This window comes from Macrobrachium nipponense, chromosome 5 (genome assembly GCF_015104395.2).
Source record: "Macrobrachium nipponense isolate FS-2020 chromosome 5, ASM1510439v2, whole genome shotgun sequence".
NCBI lineage: Eukaryota > Metazoa > Arthropoda > Malacostraca > Decapoda > Palaemonidae > Macrobrachium > Macrobrachium nipponense.
In genome coordinates, this window is record NC_061107.1 from 90,721,528 (window position 1) to 90,738,491 (window position 16,964).

The following is a 16,964-nucleotide window of genomic DNA, read 5'->3' on the forward strand; positions in this document are numbered from 1 at the left end:
GTGTATATTATTTATTTTCATGCTTCTACATGATTTTTTTTAATGTATTACAATAAAAGTCTGCAAAGTGTACACTGCAGAATGCAAACTTATTTGTTTCACCAGTATTGATCTGTTAATTTTATTTGTCTGGCTTTATCATTTGTTTCAAATGTAAACTTAAAGATTACTTTATCCTTCCATCACAGTACTCGGAATTTCAGATACGGCCGAGTCGTACCATGCAGCGCCCACTAAGCAGAACACACTCTTCACCGTTACCTCTGGGACATCCCATGTTACAAGGCACCCCTCCAACGTTCCTCCCTCACGCACCTCCGTCTGTCCATCAATATGATGCAAAACATACTATGGACCAACACATGTTGAAACAGGTATGGTGTTTGTGTGAACTGATAAATGTTTTTTAAATGTAGTCCTTTGAAAGTAAATAAATGATGTCCCAGGTAGTTGTTGGTGTTCTAATGTGATGCCTGGTGTTTCTTGAGAAAGTACAAGCTTAGATGTTAACATTGTGGGAGCTTATGTTGAACTATTACTATATTGAACTACAATCCAAAAACTTAATTTATCATATCATCAACTTATAATTTATGCTAATGTCAACCTAAGATTTTATACAAAATCTCCTAACCCCTTTGATGTTATCAATATACGTACTTCTAATTTGCAAAGTACATATAGTAGTATTACTCACTTCATATTGAACTTTTATAAAAAGTAATCTTCGTAGAAAATGTTTCATTACTTTTTAAATGAAAAACTCATACAGTTTTTGATGGTGGATAAGAGGTTGAGTAAAGGCTACTTAGTTGTGAAATGTTTGTTCTGGGTCTCACCCATAAAAGGGAAAGTCCTGTCTTGTACTGTACAGTGCCTTTTAAAATGCCACATACTAGTGAATGTTATCCTCTACAGACTATTTTAGGATTAACATTTTCCATCAGTCATGTATCTTACTGCATTTTTTGTCTATTCATTTTAGCACATACGACAAACAGTATTGTCACGAACTCCAAGCAAAAATCATGTGGAAAATGTGGCAGAAGAAACTGAAGCTGCTGTTGCTCAGGCTATTGCTCCAGATAAAACTCCTGAAGTGAGTAATTTTCACCTTTCATTTTGTCTTAGGATGGCCCATTGGAAGACTTGTATGTAACTAATTTTAAACTGTTTTGTGTGATGTGATAGTTACTGTTAAAGACTTGTGTCTGTTTCTTAATAATTTAGACATAAATTTTCCTTATCTAACGAGCATGGAGTTTTGGCGTGCATTTTAACCTATTGAAGCACACTGTTGTAATTAATATATTAGTGGATTACAGTACTATATAATTTTTGTAATGAAAAAACGAATGGTTACGAGGAGTTAAATTTTGAAGATATTGTGCTTTGCGTTGAGAGGAGTGTAGCAAACCTTGGAGGAAATATACAGCATTTCTGTTACCTTCATTGTCACATTGGATTATAAGGCAAGGATAGAGAAAAGGAGCATTTTACTGATGTTAGACAGCAGAACATCCTTTGTTGGAGAGGCCAAAAACTGTGAAGCTTGTGGCTAGTGCTTGTGTTTATAGCTGATACATGAGCACTTAAAATAAAACTGGGGAGATTCTGAAAAGATGTGAATACAAAATGCTGAGATTCATGTCTACAAAGCACTGGGAAGATTCTATTACAAACATGGAAGAAGCATAGTGATATAGAGGTATAAGATGAAACTAAATTGAAATGGTTTGAGATTGTGATGAGAAACGGAAAGAAGTTGGACCAGTTGGGATTGAAGCACAGTGGAAAAAAATAAAACAGATTAAAATTACAGGTGCTACTTTGCAGATATCAAATTGCACAAAGGAAAAATCTGTCATAAAAAACATGAAAGAAGATCTTCTGAAATAAAAGGAAAAATTTGTCTTGAAATCACGAAAGATGATCTTTTGAATTAAAAGGAAAAATCTTTAATAAAACTTGAATGGGTGATCTTTTTAATTAAAAGGAAAAATCTCTCATAAAATCATGAAAGATGACCTTTTGAATTAATCCTAATCACACTTTTATAGTATTTATGTATTGTATCCAGTGTTTAAGTGTTTTTAACCTTATTGTAATAAAATTTATTAAAAGTTCAAGGAAGCAGTTGGGTGTTATTAAGGGATTATCTGCATTTGTTGAAAACTTTATTCTGAAGCTTCTTATCTTTATGTTGGATATTAGTTAAGAGTGCTTTGAAATTTTTGTATTTCTTTGATATGTTGCAGCATTTTATGGCGTATATACACATATACCTACTTGGTGTTCTTTATTAGCTTTATATTTACTTTCTCTCATTTGCTAATTCACTAACAAAATTTTTCAATGCAGTTTATCAGAAACCTACTATGATAAATATTCCCATTAGTATTTGTAATGCAGCGTGAGAAAAATGTTTTGAATAATATATTATTATTTATTAAAAGTGGGCTGATTACAGTGTTAACAATGATGCAGGTAATTCTCGTTGATATGATTAATTGTTGTATTTTTTCTTATTACCACACATGCCATGAAAAAAAGGAATATGTTGTCATTAAAAATTATGTTACTGGTGCTTGCATCACATGTCAACAAGGAGACGTATCATCATTACAAAATAAGAAATCAGGAAAGGAGTTTTCAAATTTTTTCAATACTGTCGTGCTGCATTTCCATCCCTTCATTCAAAAGCAAAAAAACTTAGGCTAGTTGTGTGGGAGTCAAGAAATGTGATGTAGTGGTCTGTTTAAACTATATACGTACTACTTTATTATTTTTAATAATTATGATAATAACAACAGTAATTAGTTCGGCTCATAATGGTGCCCTTTTGTACTAGCCACTCAACAAAGCTGTTTACAAGACAAACCCAAATATTACAGATATGCTCTTACCCAACTGTTTCCCATTATCTCATCTTCTCAATGTCCAGCCAAAGAAGAACCACTTATCACAACCAACAAGAGCTGGATAACTTCAGTAAAATACCTAAAAGGTTGCCAGAGAGGGTGGCAAAACCAAATAACCTTCCCTAAGGTAGCATAACAGATAAAGAATTATGTACTACTTTGCCATTGGTACAATGGATAAGAAAAGTCAACCAGTCAACAACCAGGAACTATCCTGAACCATTGTACATTAACTTCCACATATATATTAATACTCAGACCCCCTTTAGAATGGCAAGATGGACTATGCATATTCCGTGTATGGCCCTGAGCTGAATTAGAGAATAGTGTTATTATTTGTTGAAACACTAAGTACTATATACGTATTAGAAGATAATAAAGCATACCTAAATGTACTTTGGGATCTGACTTCTCCCCTAAATGAGAAATACCCGTCAGGAAATTAGAAATTGCTGTTTAAAGAAATTGCAGCTAATGGCAGCAATCATTTTTACAAAAACGCTTAACAGAGGAAATTCTACAAGAATAAAATAATGGAGACAGGAGCTCTTGCATATTTTCCATCATGCCATGTTGGCTTATGAAGCATGTTTGACAATATGCAACAACTCCAGTCTATAAATAATTGTATATATACCCATGCATACAAAAGTATATAGGAATAATAGTAATAATGTTTCAATAACACTAAGTTTTGGCAGTATGTACTACCAAGATAACTAATAAAAGAAAAATGAGCAAAACACTAGTCTAATAAAAGAAAAATGAGCAAAACATTAGTCTGTTGATAGATGTAACAAAACCATGGAGTGAGACATAATAGATAAAAATTGTTCATTAAATTCTCCAAAATTTCTCATGAGAATTCACATAGGTATGTAATGTAAACCATTAGGTAAAAATACAGTACCTGTAACTGAACATTCAGAAGCCATTAAGTACTCTTTATGGCTTTGAAATTGACATTTAGATAACAGCCCTTTAAATAGGTATTGTTTTCTTAGAATTGGTATGCAATTTCTGAAAAGTAATGGAGAGAAATCAGTCTTAAAATATATTTTAAATATTTTATGGAAAATGGGGTAATGATTAAATTGAGTAAAATCAAGAATGAAATGAGCAATTTAATTGAGTAAAATCAAGAATGAAATATGCAAAGAGCAACGGGTTATTCTATGTTATAAAGTGAGTCGACATTTTGGAATAGACCCTGCAAATATACGTAAATGATGAATTCACAAATGAAAAAATGAAAATTAGTTTGAAAGCAGATGCATGCTAAGAGAGGATAATAGCTAGCAACCTTCCTTAACTTTTTAAAAAGCTATTTGTTACACTATTAAACCTACTTTCAATTCATTTGAGTTGTTTGTCACCTACAACAGGTTTTTCATCTTTAGCAAATTGAGCCAGATGAATTATTTTAGGCAATACGTCTTTAATGCTGGTTTAGATGAGCCTATACTATAGATATGAAAGCTCAAGTACTCTCATAACTTGTTCAATATACATTGATACTTACTTGCATGATTAATGTACATATACATAGTTATAATTGTCACTTAAGGCAATTATGGGCGCTACAATGCAAAATCTTTAGCTTTACTGTATTATATTATATTTAAATACTGTACGTACTTAATGTTGTCAGTCATATTAGAACATTGGTCCTAAAATATCAAAGGGAAATTAATTGTAGTTGTGCTGACAATGTCCTTGGTACCTAATGAGCTCTTAAAATATTTTCCCACTTCAAAACTTGGAGATTCATGCCGTAGCAAAACAAAAATACACAAATTTTTATTTCTGTAGAGCATAATGAAAACTAAAGCCTTTATGTTTCGTTGAAGTTAAATTTGGCACCATGGCATAGCAATTTCCCTTAGAATATAGGGCCACATTTTTAACACTCAAAACCTTTGGTAAGTCCTTCTCTGGAGGTGCGTGTACTGTACATGAACTGAATGTGTGGAACATTTTGTCCCTATTTCTTTTTTTTTATAGCATGTATCATGTCCTTCCCTTTTTGAAGTCATGCTTCTTCATCTCCCCTGCAAGTCTCAAATGACCAACCTTATAGGAATTTCCAAATGTATTTAGCCCACAAATTGACTCAATTAATTGTTTGTCTTGTCCTCCCTGTGCAACTCCTTTGGCATGCAGGAAGAAGAGGAGGAAGTTCTGCATGAAGAAGAGCCAGAGGTGAGTTTATACTAATTTTCTACAGTACATTTTATTTATTTGCTTCTGCAAAAATGGGTTACATTATAAAAAATTAAGCAAGCACTTTATAAAATTTCAGAAAAGCTTATTGTTTTAAATGAAGTGTACTTAACAAATGATTTGAAAATGACTGTATTTCTAACATGGGATTCAAAGTGACAGGTCAGAGAATAAGGAAGAAATATGTTAACAACCCATTGTTCAGAGCTAAATAAAATTACTTGTGTTGGGTATTCTGGTAACAGTTTTATATCTGGTGTTAGTAACTGGGTTCTTGCATGCAGAAGGATTATTTTAGTTGTTAAATTAATATATTTTGAGTTTCAAATACAGTAGTTTTATAATTCTTTATTTTTTGAAGAACAAAGTCTAACCTAAAATGGGACTAATTTTTGCAAGTAAATTAGGGGGAATAAATATAAAATCAGTTACAGTATGTGTTGTTAGCATGTCAGATTTCAGATAGATAGAAATAGGACATAAATCTAGGTGTGATCTAATATTTTTAGTACTCTTTGACAAAATAATATGAACAGTACAGTACTAATATAAAAATACTCAAGGTAAAACTTCATACTGTACAAGGTTGCAAATTATCGAGGACAGCCAAATGATTAATTTCTGTTAAGGGCATGTGATAAGCTAGAAAAGCTTCAAAGGTCACTTACTATTCATTATTAGCTAAGTCTTTAGTGTTTAAAACAGTATTGGAGTCATCTTCAGAAACTTGTTGTCTGGTACTTGCCTATTTCATATAGAGTTATGTAATCAGTAATACTAATAGTATCAGAAAGAATGAGAAAGGAAAGTAGAAGCAGCATTATAATCGTTATGGCAAAGAACTGGTGTGATATTGATGCACTGTAATGGGTAAGTATTTTGAAAGAACTAATAACTTTATACGTATATTACTTAATTTTTTTACATTTTTTAAAAATGAATGTTACCTACCCAATAAAACTCAATAGGTCATGTTTTATGCTATCTGTACAAATTACTTTCTTGTAAATATCTGTCTGAAAAATTATTTAAGGGATTATCATTTCCAGGTTATAGATCTGACTGAGCGAAAGATGGAAGAAAGCTCTATAGCGAGGCAACAACGTGACCGGGCTATGTTCCTGAAGCACCAACGAGAACTTTTAACTACAAAACCACCATCCTTACACTCTACGTCCGGTAAGTTTTATGAAGTGTTGTACTATTAGAAGTTTCAGGTGAACTATCATTGAAATTTTTAGTTGATTTGAATTTGTTTACCATACAGGTATAGTTTTCTCATAAGTAAAGGTTTTACTAAAAGTTCTTTTATGTTGTATATTATGCAGTAGCAGTAACCCATGTGTTTTGTTTTATTGGCTACAGGTTCTACCTATCCTCATCGGTCTGGGAATCACATAGCAAGACCTTTATCTCGAGCCCTAAGTTCGCCACTTGTAACCCTTTCTCCACAGGGATCGCCACAAGAACCTTTGAGTATGAACAAACAGGTTAGTTCACTATATATTTCAAAATTTATTTGTATAACCTATGTTACTTGGTTTTGATGGTTAAGAGCTGCTGGTTGACATTAAATGACAGTTGCCCAAAACTTCTACATTTGATTAGGGACTTAGGATCTAACTTTTCAATGAGCTCAACATTTTAAATGTACATCAGCAGGTGATTTAGAAATGAATGATAAAATAGGTTTTGACATAGGAAAAACCTATTTTTGGTAGTCACTGCTGATTCCTCAAGGAGTTAGCCCTCCATTGTCTGCCAGAGCTCCATGGTGACTAGTCTAATATCATATCTTTTAGCCTGGTCTTGTGTCATAATGATAAACACTATGATAAGGAATGGAGTATAGTGGACTCAAAGAGAAAAGGGCAATTTCTCTTTTCTTTAGTGAGGCTGAACCCAGTTTTCCATCAAAACTTTCAAGAAGTGACTATGTATAGCGCATGCACATTGGCCATCTTGTTTATGACTGGGCGGGTAAAAGACCAGAAGCCATTATTCTCTCTCTGTTGGTCAGCACAGGATGATCCCTTGCCCAAATCCCATGTCTTTTCATCAGAGAAGTGGGAAGATTTTGAGGACTCAACAGCGACTACGTACCAAAAAATAGGTTTCCTGCATCAAAACCTGGCTTTTGACAGTGTAGTCGCTTGTTTCATCCTCAAGAAGCTCTCAAAATTTTAATCTAAACAATCCAAAGAGAAAAAGTAAAACATTTCTTGTCCGAGGTCAAGCCACAAGTTTTGGGCATTTCTGGTCTGAGGTAAAGCCACAAGTTTTGGGCATTTCTGGTCTGAGGTAAAGCCACAAGGTTTGGTATTAAAACACAAGGAAATAAACAAAAACTTAGGTTTTCAGGGTGAAGTTCTTTAGTGACTTGCCTAAGTATGCTGGGTATGGTTGCACTCTTGTTACACCTTCCCCAGTGATAGTTAGCATACCCACCCATTGGGAAGACCTCTGATATCCTCTGCAGCATCTATGGGGTCAGGACTAACCATACCACTTTCGGATACACAGTGTAGTTAAATTTTTTGAGCTGGTGGCAGGAAACGTTTTAAGACTACTTTTCTGGTGACTACGCTTCACATTTGGAGCTTCTTTGAAAGAGACATTTCCGAAGAAGGCTAACAACCTACTTACTTTCTTAATATCATGTGATTTAGGAAAGGAGTGTGGGTTTGCCTTTTAATGAGGGACACTAAAATTATTCTTAACCCTTGTAGAGAGAGTGGTTTATTCGTACAAGGGTGTAGGACCTTCTGGGATGTTTGCCATGACAATCTTGCATAAATGGTTTATCTGCTAAACTGAGTTGTTGTATAAGAATATGTGATTTCCTTCCTAAAGAATCCTCATTCTTCTCCAGGAATGATGGGCTGGAGGACAATAATAATTGATTATCAGCAGTTTGCATGATGTATCGTCCCCATCTAAGAGAGCCCAATTCAGTAATACGGGCCCGATACTAATGCAATCAGGAAGATCTCCTCTTGTAGCATGAGTTGCAGTTGCATTGGGTCTGCTGAATTGAGGGGTAGATAGAAGTCTGAGTACCTTGTTCAGGGACCAAAAAATTCTATGTGTTTTTAGAGCAGATCTTTGTAGAACAAAAGACTGCAGAAGGGAAGTGACAACTTCTGTGCTGGAATGCTGGAATCAATCCTGAATCCATAAAACAAGTGTTCCGTTAATGTTTCCTTGTATGCCATGATTTTTGTAACCGTAAGTTGTTTGTCTTCAAAACTTAGGTGTTTCTATAGAAATCCCGACTGGGTTCTCAGTATGGATATAATCTAACCATATCTTTCATACGGAGTGGTATTGCCAGATAGATGATGTCTGTAATTTTTGCTCTAGGTAACTAGCAATGTTGGGTGAGTAGTTTTCACGATAGATAATAGTATTTAAAAAATCCATAAGTGAAGGTAATAGTATTTAAAAAATCCATAAGTGAAGGTCTAGACTCAGAAAGGAGGAAGCGTAAACGACTTTCCCTTCTACTTTCTCAGATAGAACAGCAGATGATAGTGGAATTGATCTTTTCACCCATTGTTGAAGTAGTACATAATAAGAACCAATGCCTGTTTGGCTAGTTTTAGACTAATTGTATTAAGTAAGCTGTTCCTTGGAAGGTTAGGAGTTTGCTCAAAACCTTCAAAATCTGGGACAATGGAGGAAAAAGATATATATCGTTCTTCACTTGTTCCAGTCTTGTAGGAAGGTATCTCTTGTTGCTGCTTGACTGTCCAAGTTTGTAGACACATACTGGGAGTTTGTGATTCTTGTATGTAACGAACAGGTCCACGTCCATTTGTGAAAGCATGTTGCCTATTGCTTGAAAAGAGTGGTTGTCCAACATCCACTATTGAGGCTGTCTTTTTCCTTGATATAAAGAGTCTGCTAATACATAGAGAGACCCTGTGAGGTGAATTGCAGATAGGTGCCACTTCTTTACTTGTGCATTCGAAGGATAGCTAGCATTATCATATTGAGAGGAGGTGAGCGTGATTTGGTCCCTTGATACAGGACATTGCAGTCATGTTATCTAGAACCAACAGAATTTGTCTCTTCTGGAGGCTTGAGTTTTTTTGAGAGACAAAAAGACAGCCATCAGCTCCAGGAAATTGTTGTGACAATTCCTCAGAGAAACTGACCACCTCCCTGCCACCTGACGATCCTCATAATGTCCTCTCCAACCTGTCAACAAGGTATCTTTGTGTATTGTTACTCGTACAGATGGAGGAGTCAGGTTGCCCTGGGTCCAAGGGCAAAGTATCTTTCCAACTTTCTGGTTTGTTTGATTAGATCGGTCTCGTGTCTTTTTTTCTTGCATGCAATAGCCAAAATTTGTTCACGTTTTTCAGTTTCAATCTGAGTATTGGATCTATAACTGATGTGAACTGCAGCAGACCCATCATACGTTGTAATTGCTGTCTGGAAATTCCATTTATTATAAATCCTTTTGACTGGAGTCTGTTTACCACTGCTCATAGGTTTTTCAAGCACTTTTGGGCCCCCAGATTAACCAGTTATCTAGGTAAGCTATTAGTTGTATTCCATCTTTTCTGAGTTCCCAGGCAACCACCCTTACTAATTTTGTAAAAATTCTTGGTCCAGTATTTAGCCCAAAAGGCATGACTTTAAACCTGTACATATCTTGGCAAACAATGTCCTTGTTCAATGTTGATAGCTTGAGGATCACTCTTTGTTTGGATGAATCCTTTTTGCAAACACCGAAGAGACATACTTGGTGGCAAATATATGCCTGTTCCTCTATGTCTCCCTTTAACAAGACCTTCTGCACGTAATCTTCCAGAGAGGGGTCTGGTTTTTGAAAGAACACCTTTAAAGGCAGAGGGATGAGACTATTTCCACCCCAGCCCATTGAAAGTAATGTTGTGTCCCCAAGGAGGAGACTTCTATTCCTCTTTTTAAGCTGACTTCTAACCCAACAATTTCTATTGGTATCCCCGTCTTCCTCTACCCTATTATAATCTGGATTTCTGTTTTATGTAGCCAGGACTACCTTTTTGTCTAATACTCAGCCTTGCTGTTTCTGTTTAGGCTACTGCCTGTTCTAGGTTTATAAAACTTTTAAGGATAATGTATAGGCTACATAAGAGCTTACAGGTACACCAGCCTTTATCTGAAATTCTAAAAACCAAAAAGCTCTAAAAACCCAAAACATTTTGTGAAAACCTAAAACATTTTTGTGGAGAGTAGTGTCAATTCATAAGGTGTGCTGCTGCTAAGATTATTTCATTACTAAATCCCAAGAATTGACCTTAGAAAATCCGAAGATAATAAAATACTTATACATCTCTCAAACCTTAGTGTCCTAAATAATCTCTCTCCCAGGAAAACATACCGCTAATTTGAGTTGCTTTAACCAGTAGATATTAGTACATATGCACACAGTGTGTGTGTGTGTGTGTGTGTATGTTCATAATTTTTTAAAAATGTGCAGTACGGGTAATACTCTTTGGAAGACAAAGAAAAAAAATTGTTGTCAGACACATGGACTATAAAGATTGTGACCAGCAGGTAAACAGAAATGGATAAACATTCTTCGAGAGATTAAAGATATTAATTTGTTTTGAAGGTATGTCAACGCAGTGTTAATAAATAGTATCTCCTGAAGCGAAAAAAATAGAAATAAATATAAATGCTTTTGTTGTGGAAGATCTGAACCAGCAACTTTGCAGTCAAATTAATGAGAAGGAATTCTTTTATTCTTCATTTAAAATACATACACTATTTAAAACTACATTAATGTATGTATTTAAAACACACATGCGTCATTGTCAACTTCATATGAGCAAACATTATTTCTTAGTCAGAATATAGCTATAGCCTGATTGGCTGGCTTGTTGCCATGGAGATCTATTATCCAATGACTGCCCTCTACTTCTGTTCTATTTATTGACATATGTCGTGACAGCACTAAATTTGAATGTTACCATGATCATGATTATTTGACTGCTGATGGCAAATATTACTCAATAATTTGCTTTAAATAATTATTTCTTGTAAACAAGAATTTAACAATAATGTTAACTTTTACATTGTGGTATGAAAAATTTCAGTGTGTAATGGTGATCAAATGTACAACTGCAACTGATGATGGACAATAAAGAACCCTCTTGAAGATCGATATGATGAAAATTTATTTTATAGTCTTACTTTTTGTTAAAGTAAAAAAGTTGAGTTACAATTCAACATGTAAATTTTAACAATAAGTACAACTATAAAATACATTTCATCATATTGATCTTGAAGAGGGTTGTTCTTTATTGTCACTATATCGTCATCAGTTGCAGTTCTACAAATATTTTATCATACACCACACTGTGTGGGATTTTCATACCACCATATTAAAGTTAGCATTAGTGTTAAATTCTTTTTTTAGGAGAAATAATCATATAAAGCAAATTACTTATTACTTTTTGGCATCAGCAGTCAAATAATCACAATCATGGTAATGTTCAAATACATACATGTGTATATTTTTGTGTTACACAGAATGGTTTGTTGAAAAGGTGTTAGTGAACATATGGTCTCAATTGTCCCACAATTTTATTATTGATGATGTTAATTATCTCACGCGCATTTAGTAGCATATTAATATGAATAATAAACTATAATGAAAAAAACATGAAAAATAAAAAAAATAAAATGCTTTTGCGGCAGTAGTCACGTTTGATTATGCTCCGACCTCACAGTTCCAAAATCCAAAAAAATACAAAAACCAAAACACCTGGCCTTAAGGATTTCGGATAAAGGATTGTTTACCCGTAGTAGTATGTAGCTTAACAGATAGGCTACTGAGTAGTAAAAACGGTTATTTTTTATTAAACCTAGTATACTATTTACATATAATCCTAGGCTTATTTGTTCTTTCTCAGTCTAGTACAGTAGTATAGGGTATTGCCTAATCCAGATTATTATAGATCCAATTTCAGTGTATGTACATATAAGCTATATAAAGCACAACTTACTAATATGTAACCTTATAGTTAGGCTACTATTTTTGCCTAACCCAGGTTGTTGTTTTATATCCAGTCTTAGGTTATTTGGTCTGCTATATAAAACAGTATCATTTACATTAATCTAGGCTACTGCCGAATCCGGATTTTGCAATTCACACTTAAGAGTATGGGTTATGTAAAACACAATTACCTTAGCATGTAGCCTTAAAGCCAGACTGCCATTTCATCTGGCATTGGTTACTATTTTCATCTAGTCCTAGGTTATATGATCTAGGCTAACAATTTAATCCAATAATGGGATGTTTAGTAGAAGTTTATAACTTAATATAAGGTACTGCCTAGTCTTGGATTAGTATTTAGGTCATGCTTAGATATGTAGGCTATAAAGGGAAAAGATCTGTAGCCTGTTATCAAGTCCTTGGGTCCTCAGTGTAAAACTAGGCTGCTGCTTAGGACCATGAAAGGAAGTGTCTTACTTACCATAATTTATGTTACTACCTAATCCAGGTTATTTGAATTACCTTTAGGATATGTAATCATAGGTTATAGGCTACAAACAACATCTACTTTAGCCTAAATTATTCTCAGTGAATCTGTTAGGCTATCATGTAGGGTACCACCTGTGCTATTGTAGACATCGTTATCTGAAAGGATTATCTAAATACTAAATTGTGGAACATTTCTTTAGCTAAACTTCTAAATAGAATGAAGACTTCTTCAAATATTGCAGTTTTCACAAATAGCAAACAGAGATCACATGAAAGTACTGACCATGTGGTCCCAAAACAAAGGCCAGTTTTTGGCTTTCATGCACAAATTAAACCTGTTCCACAGTTTAAACTGTTGAATTATAAGTGGGTTTTAAAAAAAAAGTACTTTCAAGTTTAGATGTTTCCATGATCCTCAATGAAAAAATTGAGAATCAAAGCAATTTTTGTGAGAAGCACTGGCTTCATATATGCACTTTACATTGACGAGAGGTAATGGCTCCTGATCTTTTACCGGCGCAATCGTAAACAAGGTGGCTGACACGCATGTAGTTACTTATTCTTGCAGGTTTTGACTTTGGAAAACTGGGTTCAGACACGCTGAAGATAAGAGAAAATGCCCTCATATATATCTTTGAGTCCATTATACTCCATCATGTGTCATAGTGTTAAACATTACGACACAATACCCAGCTACAAGACCAGGCTAAAAGATATTTCTTTGGTATTAGTCTAGTCACTATAGCTCTGGCACAGCACGGAGGGATAAACTCCTTGAGGACGAAATAAACGACAATATCAAAGACTAAAGTATTTGTAAAAGTTGTTATAAAAATAGTTTTGTTTTTGGAGGTTCACCATCCAACAAAATTACTGGATAGTAGGTAATATGCCCACAGTTGAATTTTTAACATTATGATGTATGAGAATTACACAGTAGGTATATAAGTTATGTTTATTTTTAAAGTTTGTACTCAGTTCACAAATTTTTTTTACTATTTGACAGGGAGCAACAACAGGTTTTGCATATGACAATCTGATGTTAAAGCATCAGTGCATTTGTGGAGATAATTCACATCACCCTGAACATGGAGGTCGTCTTCAGTCCATATGGGCAAGACTACAAGAAACAGCATTAATTCATCGTTGCCATAGAACACGACCACGTAAAGCTACCCTTGAAGAAATACAGTCTTGTCACAGCGAAGCGCACACACTGCTCTTTGGTAAGCAGTTCTGCAATTTTTAAGATGTCATTAGACCCAAAGCATTTTTGGACTGTCATAAATTTGGGTAAATTTTAAAATTATAAGCTGCATATTCATTTTAAGTCATGTTATCTTATGCTATATTACGGATCATAATAAGAACAATTTAAAGCTTACATCATTACTTCAGGTACCAATCCTTGGAATCGATCCCGACTAGATCCCAGCAAATTTGCCGAGTTACCTATTAAAAGTTTTGTAAGATTACATTGTAGTGGTGTGGGTGTAGATTCAGACACAACTTGGAATGAAATCCATACATCATCAGCGGCAAGAATGGCTGCAGGCTGTGTTATAGATTTGGCATTCAAAGGTAGGTACATTGCAGTTGCTTGTATTAAAACTTTTGCATTGGAAGTTACAGTTAAAGCAGTTTTTCAATTCCTTCAAATCTCAGGAAAAAAATTATAACCATGAAATTATAAATCAAGATAGTTTTGTACTTTTGTAATGAATTTTAAATATTTATCTCCACAGTTGCAACAGGAGAGCTACGAAATGGTTTTGCCTTAGTTAGACCGCCAGGTCACCACGCTGAACGGCAACAGGCAATGGGCTTTTGCTTTTTTAATTCTGTTGCTATAGCAGCAAGACAGTTGCATCAGAAGCTCAATATTGAAAAAATTCTAATAATTGACTGGGTAAGTACTGTTATAATCTGCTTATGTACTCTGGTCTAGTTCAGTTTTTCAATTTGGATGTTTTATGCTTCAAGTTATTTGTTTCAGTGTATAGTGTTTGGTTTACTTCTTTCAGGATGTCCATCATGGGAACGGAACTCAGTCCATGTTTTATGATGACAGAAATATTCTTTACATTTCCGTGCATCGATATGATGATGGAAGCTTTTTCCCTGGGACAGGAGCGCCAACAGAGGTATGTTAGGACTATCTTTGTACTAACTACAGTGCTCTAATTTAGGTCAGTTGTAATTAGTCATCTGTTTTGATATCAACTTCTGAAATATTTAACATTCCAGTCACTGTAATTTTTTGTGTTTACATAAATTCTGGTTGCTACTTGCTACACATGACCAATAATATTTTCTATTCAAGGTGGGCGAAGGTGATGGATATGGATTCAACGTAAACATTGCCTTCTCAGGTGGTTTAAATCCACCAATGGGGGATGCTGAATATATGGCTGCCTTTAGAACTGTAGTAATGCCTATTGCCAAGGTAACTGCTGTATTTTACAATTGTATTATTTTCATTAAAAATTACCATTTTTTTTTTGGTTTTGTATTTTAAGTGCTATAGATGAAGGGCTAAAATACAAATTTAAACACACTCCAGTTTACAGCGTGATTTCCTGAAACATATCTCAGAATTGCAGGAATATATGCAGATTGTATTCATGGTTATTAAATCACTTAGTATTTTGTTAAAGCTTCAGTGATAGAAGAAGATGTTTTAACACATACATTGTTCATAATAAAATTACAGGTTGTGATATTATGGTATTCTACATATTAATGTTTTACAGGATTTTGATCCAGAAATAATCCTGGTGAGTGCAGGATTTGATGCAGCAGAAGGTCATCCTTCTCCACTTGGTGGTTACAAAGTCTCTGCTAGCTGCTTTGCTCACATGACCAAACAGCTAATGACACTTGCACGGGGCAAGGTAAGAGAATCATTTGCCCTTTTATTTTGAAGCAGTTTTATGAGATGTAAAACACATACTTGAATTAGTAATGTATTTAAAGCATAAAAGTATGGTGTTTTGTTTGCTACAATTTACATGGGCTCTTCATTACAAACCTTTTGTTATTCTTTGTAACTAGCATAAACAGACTTTAGTTCAGCTTTAAAATGTCTAAAACTGGTCTGGAAGTTTAGTTCAGCTTAAAGTTGCGTGTGACTAGTCTGATTGTTCATACCTTTGTGTATACAGACTACAAGTGCATCTTTGTATGATGGGGTTATACAAGTATTACATTGAGAAATCCATCTTAAATGTTAAAAATAATTAATAGAAAATTTATTTAATATATTTCAAACACTGTTAGAGTATACATACCAATTGGACAAAACAGTGCTTATTTTTTCTTATAAAGATTGAAGGCCTTGTATAATTTACCAAGTACTACTGAGAATTTTTGTCCTTTGGCTAACTTATTTTACTCATCCTTAGACTACATATCATAGCCATACTATTTGATTTGATTTAAGAAAATTCATCTATGCAAGCAATGGGGCACTTTAGGCCATTTAATGCTAATGAGTGAAAAGGGGATGTGGGAGTGGTGGGACAGCAAGAGAAAGAATGGAAGTGGGAATGGAGGCAAAGTAACAAGCTAAAATGTGGGTGGTACTAGGGCCCAAAGGGATGGTAGTAGCCCCTGTGGAGACCATAGCCTACAGCTTGACACAAACATATGAAAGTGTTTATGTTTCTTATTCCACTAAGAAAATTAAATCGTGAAGTAAAGGGTTATCCAGTAAATGAATGAGATAGTTTGAGGTTAAAATTTCACTCACATGATACAGCCATTACTAGGGTGTCTTCAGATGTAAGGTGAACATTGTGCTTCCTGTATTATCTAATTACTATGTACATATTTGTCTTTAATTAAATGTAGGTGACAAAGTACTAATCCTTATTCAGTATTAGTTCACAGACATATAAATGAAGAAACCAACATTTTGTGGTATATGGTTATTTTATAGAATTGCTATGTTACATGACGAGTCCATGAAATGTATAATTATCTTGTATTGAAATCTATTCTGATAGGTTTACTAAATGCTTATTGTTCATTATGCATAGAGACTTACAGTAGAGCCTCGGTTCTCGACGATAATTCGTTCCAGAAGGAGCGTCGAAATTCGATTATTTCGAGAACTGAATCAAGTTTTCCCATAAGAAATAACTGAAAATGGATTAATCCGTTCTTGACCATCAGATATTACCCTAACCTTGCCTTTTTATACAATACATTACATGTAAATTACAACTAAATAAGTTAAAAGTTAAATAAATATCATGTTAAACGTATATTTATAATTTTAAATGTATAATATACTGTATAAAAGAAAACTAGCCAGTGTCCAACTGACTGTTGAC

At 34.3% G+C, this 16,964-nt stretch overlaps 1 protein-coding gene across 20 annotated transcripts in view; it reads left to right on the forward strand.

The window, feature by feature from the left end:
* LOC135215498 (histone deacetylase 4-like) overlaps positions 1 to 16,964 on the forward strand; it is a 434,451-nt gene that overhangs the window by 402,868 nt on the left and 14,619 nt on the right. For 18 of the 20 annotated variants that reach the window (XM_064250273.1, XM_064250276.1, XM_064250284.1 and 15 more), the window contains 11 exons: positions 189 to 374; positions 986 to 1,099; positions 5,085 to 5,123; positions 6,194 to 6,323; positions 6,510 to 6,634; positions 13,634 to 13,853; positions 14,026 to 14,208; positions 14,373 to 14,536; positions 14,652 to 14,771; positions 14,951 to 15,073; positions 15,381 to 15,521. In XM_064250273.1, the coding sequence (XP_064106343.1) occupies positions 189 to 374; positions 986 to 1,099; positions 5,085 to 5,123; positions 6,194 to 6,323; positions 6,510 to 6,634; positions 13,634 to 13,853; positions 14,026 to 14,208; positions 14,373 to 14,536; positions 14,652 to 14,771; positions 14,951 to 15,073; positions 15,381 to 15,521 (1,545 nt within the window). The remainder of the gene's footprint in view (positions 1 to 188; positions 375 to 985; positions 1,100 to 5,084; positions 5,124 to 6,193; positions 6,324 to 6,509; positions 6,635 to 13,633; positions 13,854 to 14,025; positions 14,209 to 14,372; positions 14,537 to 14,651; positions 14,772 to 14,950; positions 15,074 to 15,380; positions 15,522 to 16,964) is intronic. The other 2 variants (XM_064250277.1, XM_064250278.1) reach the window with 2 other exon arrangements.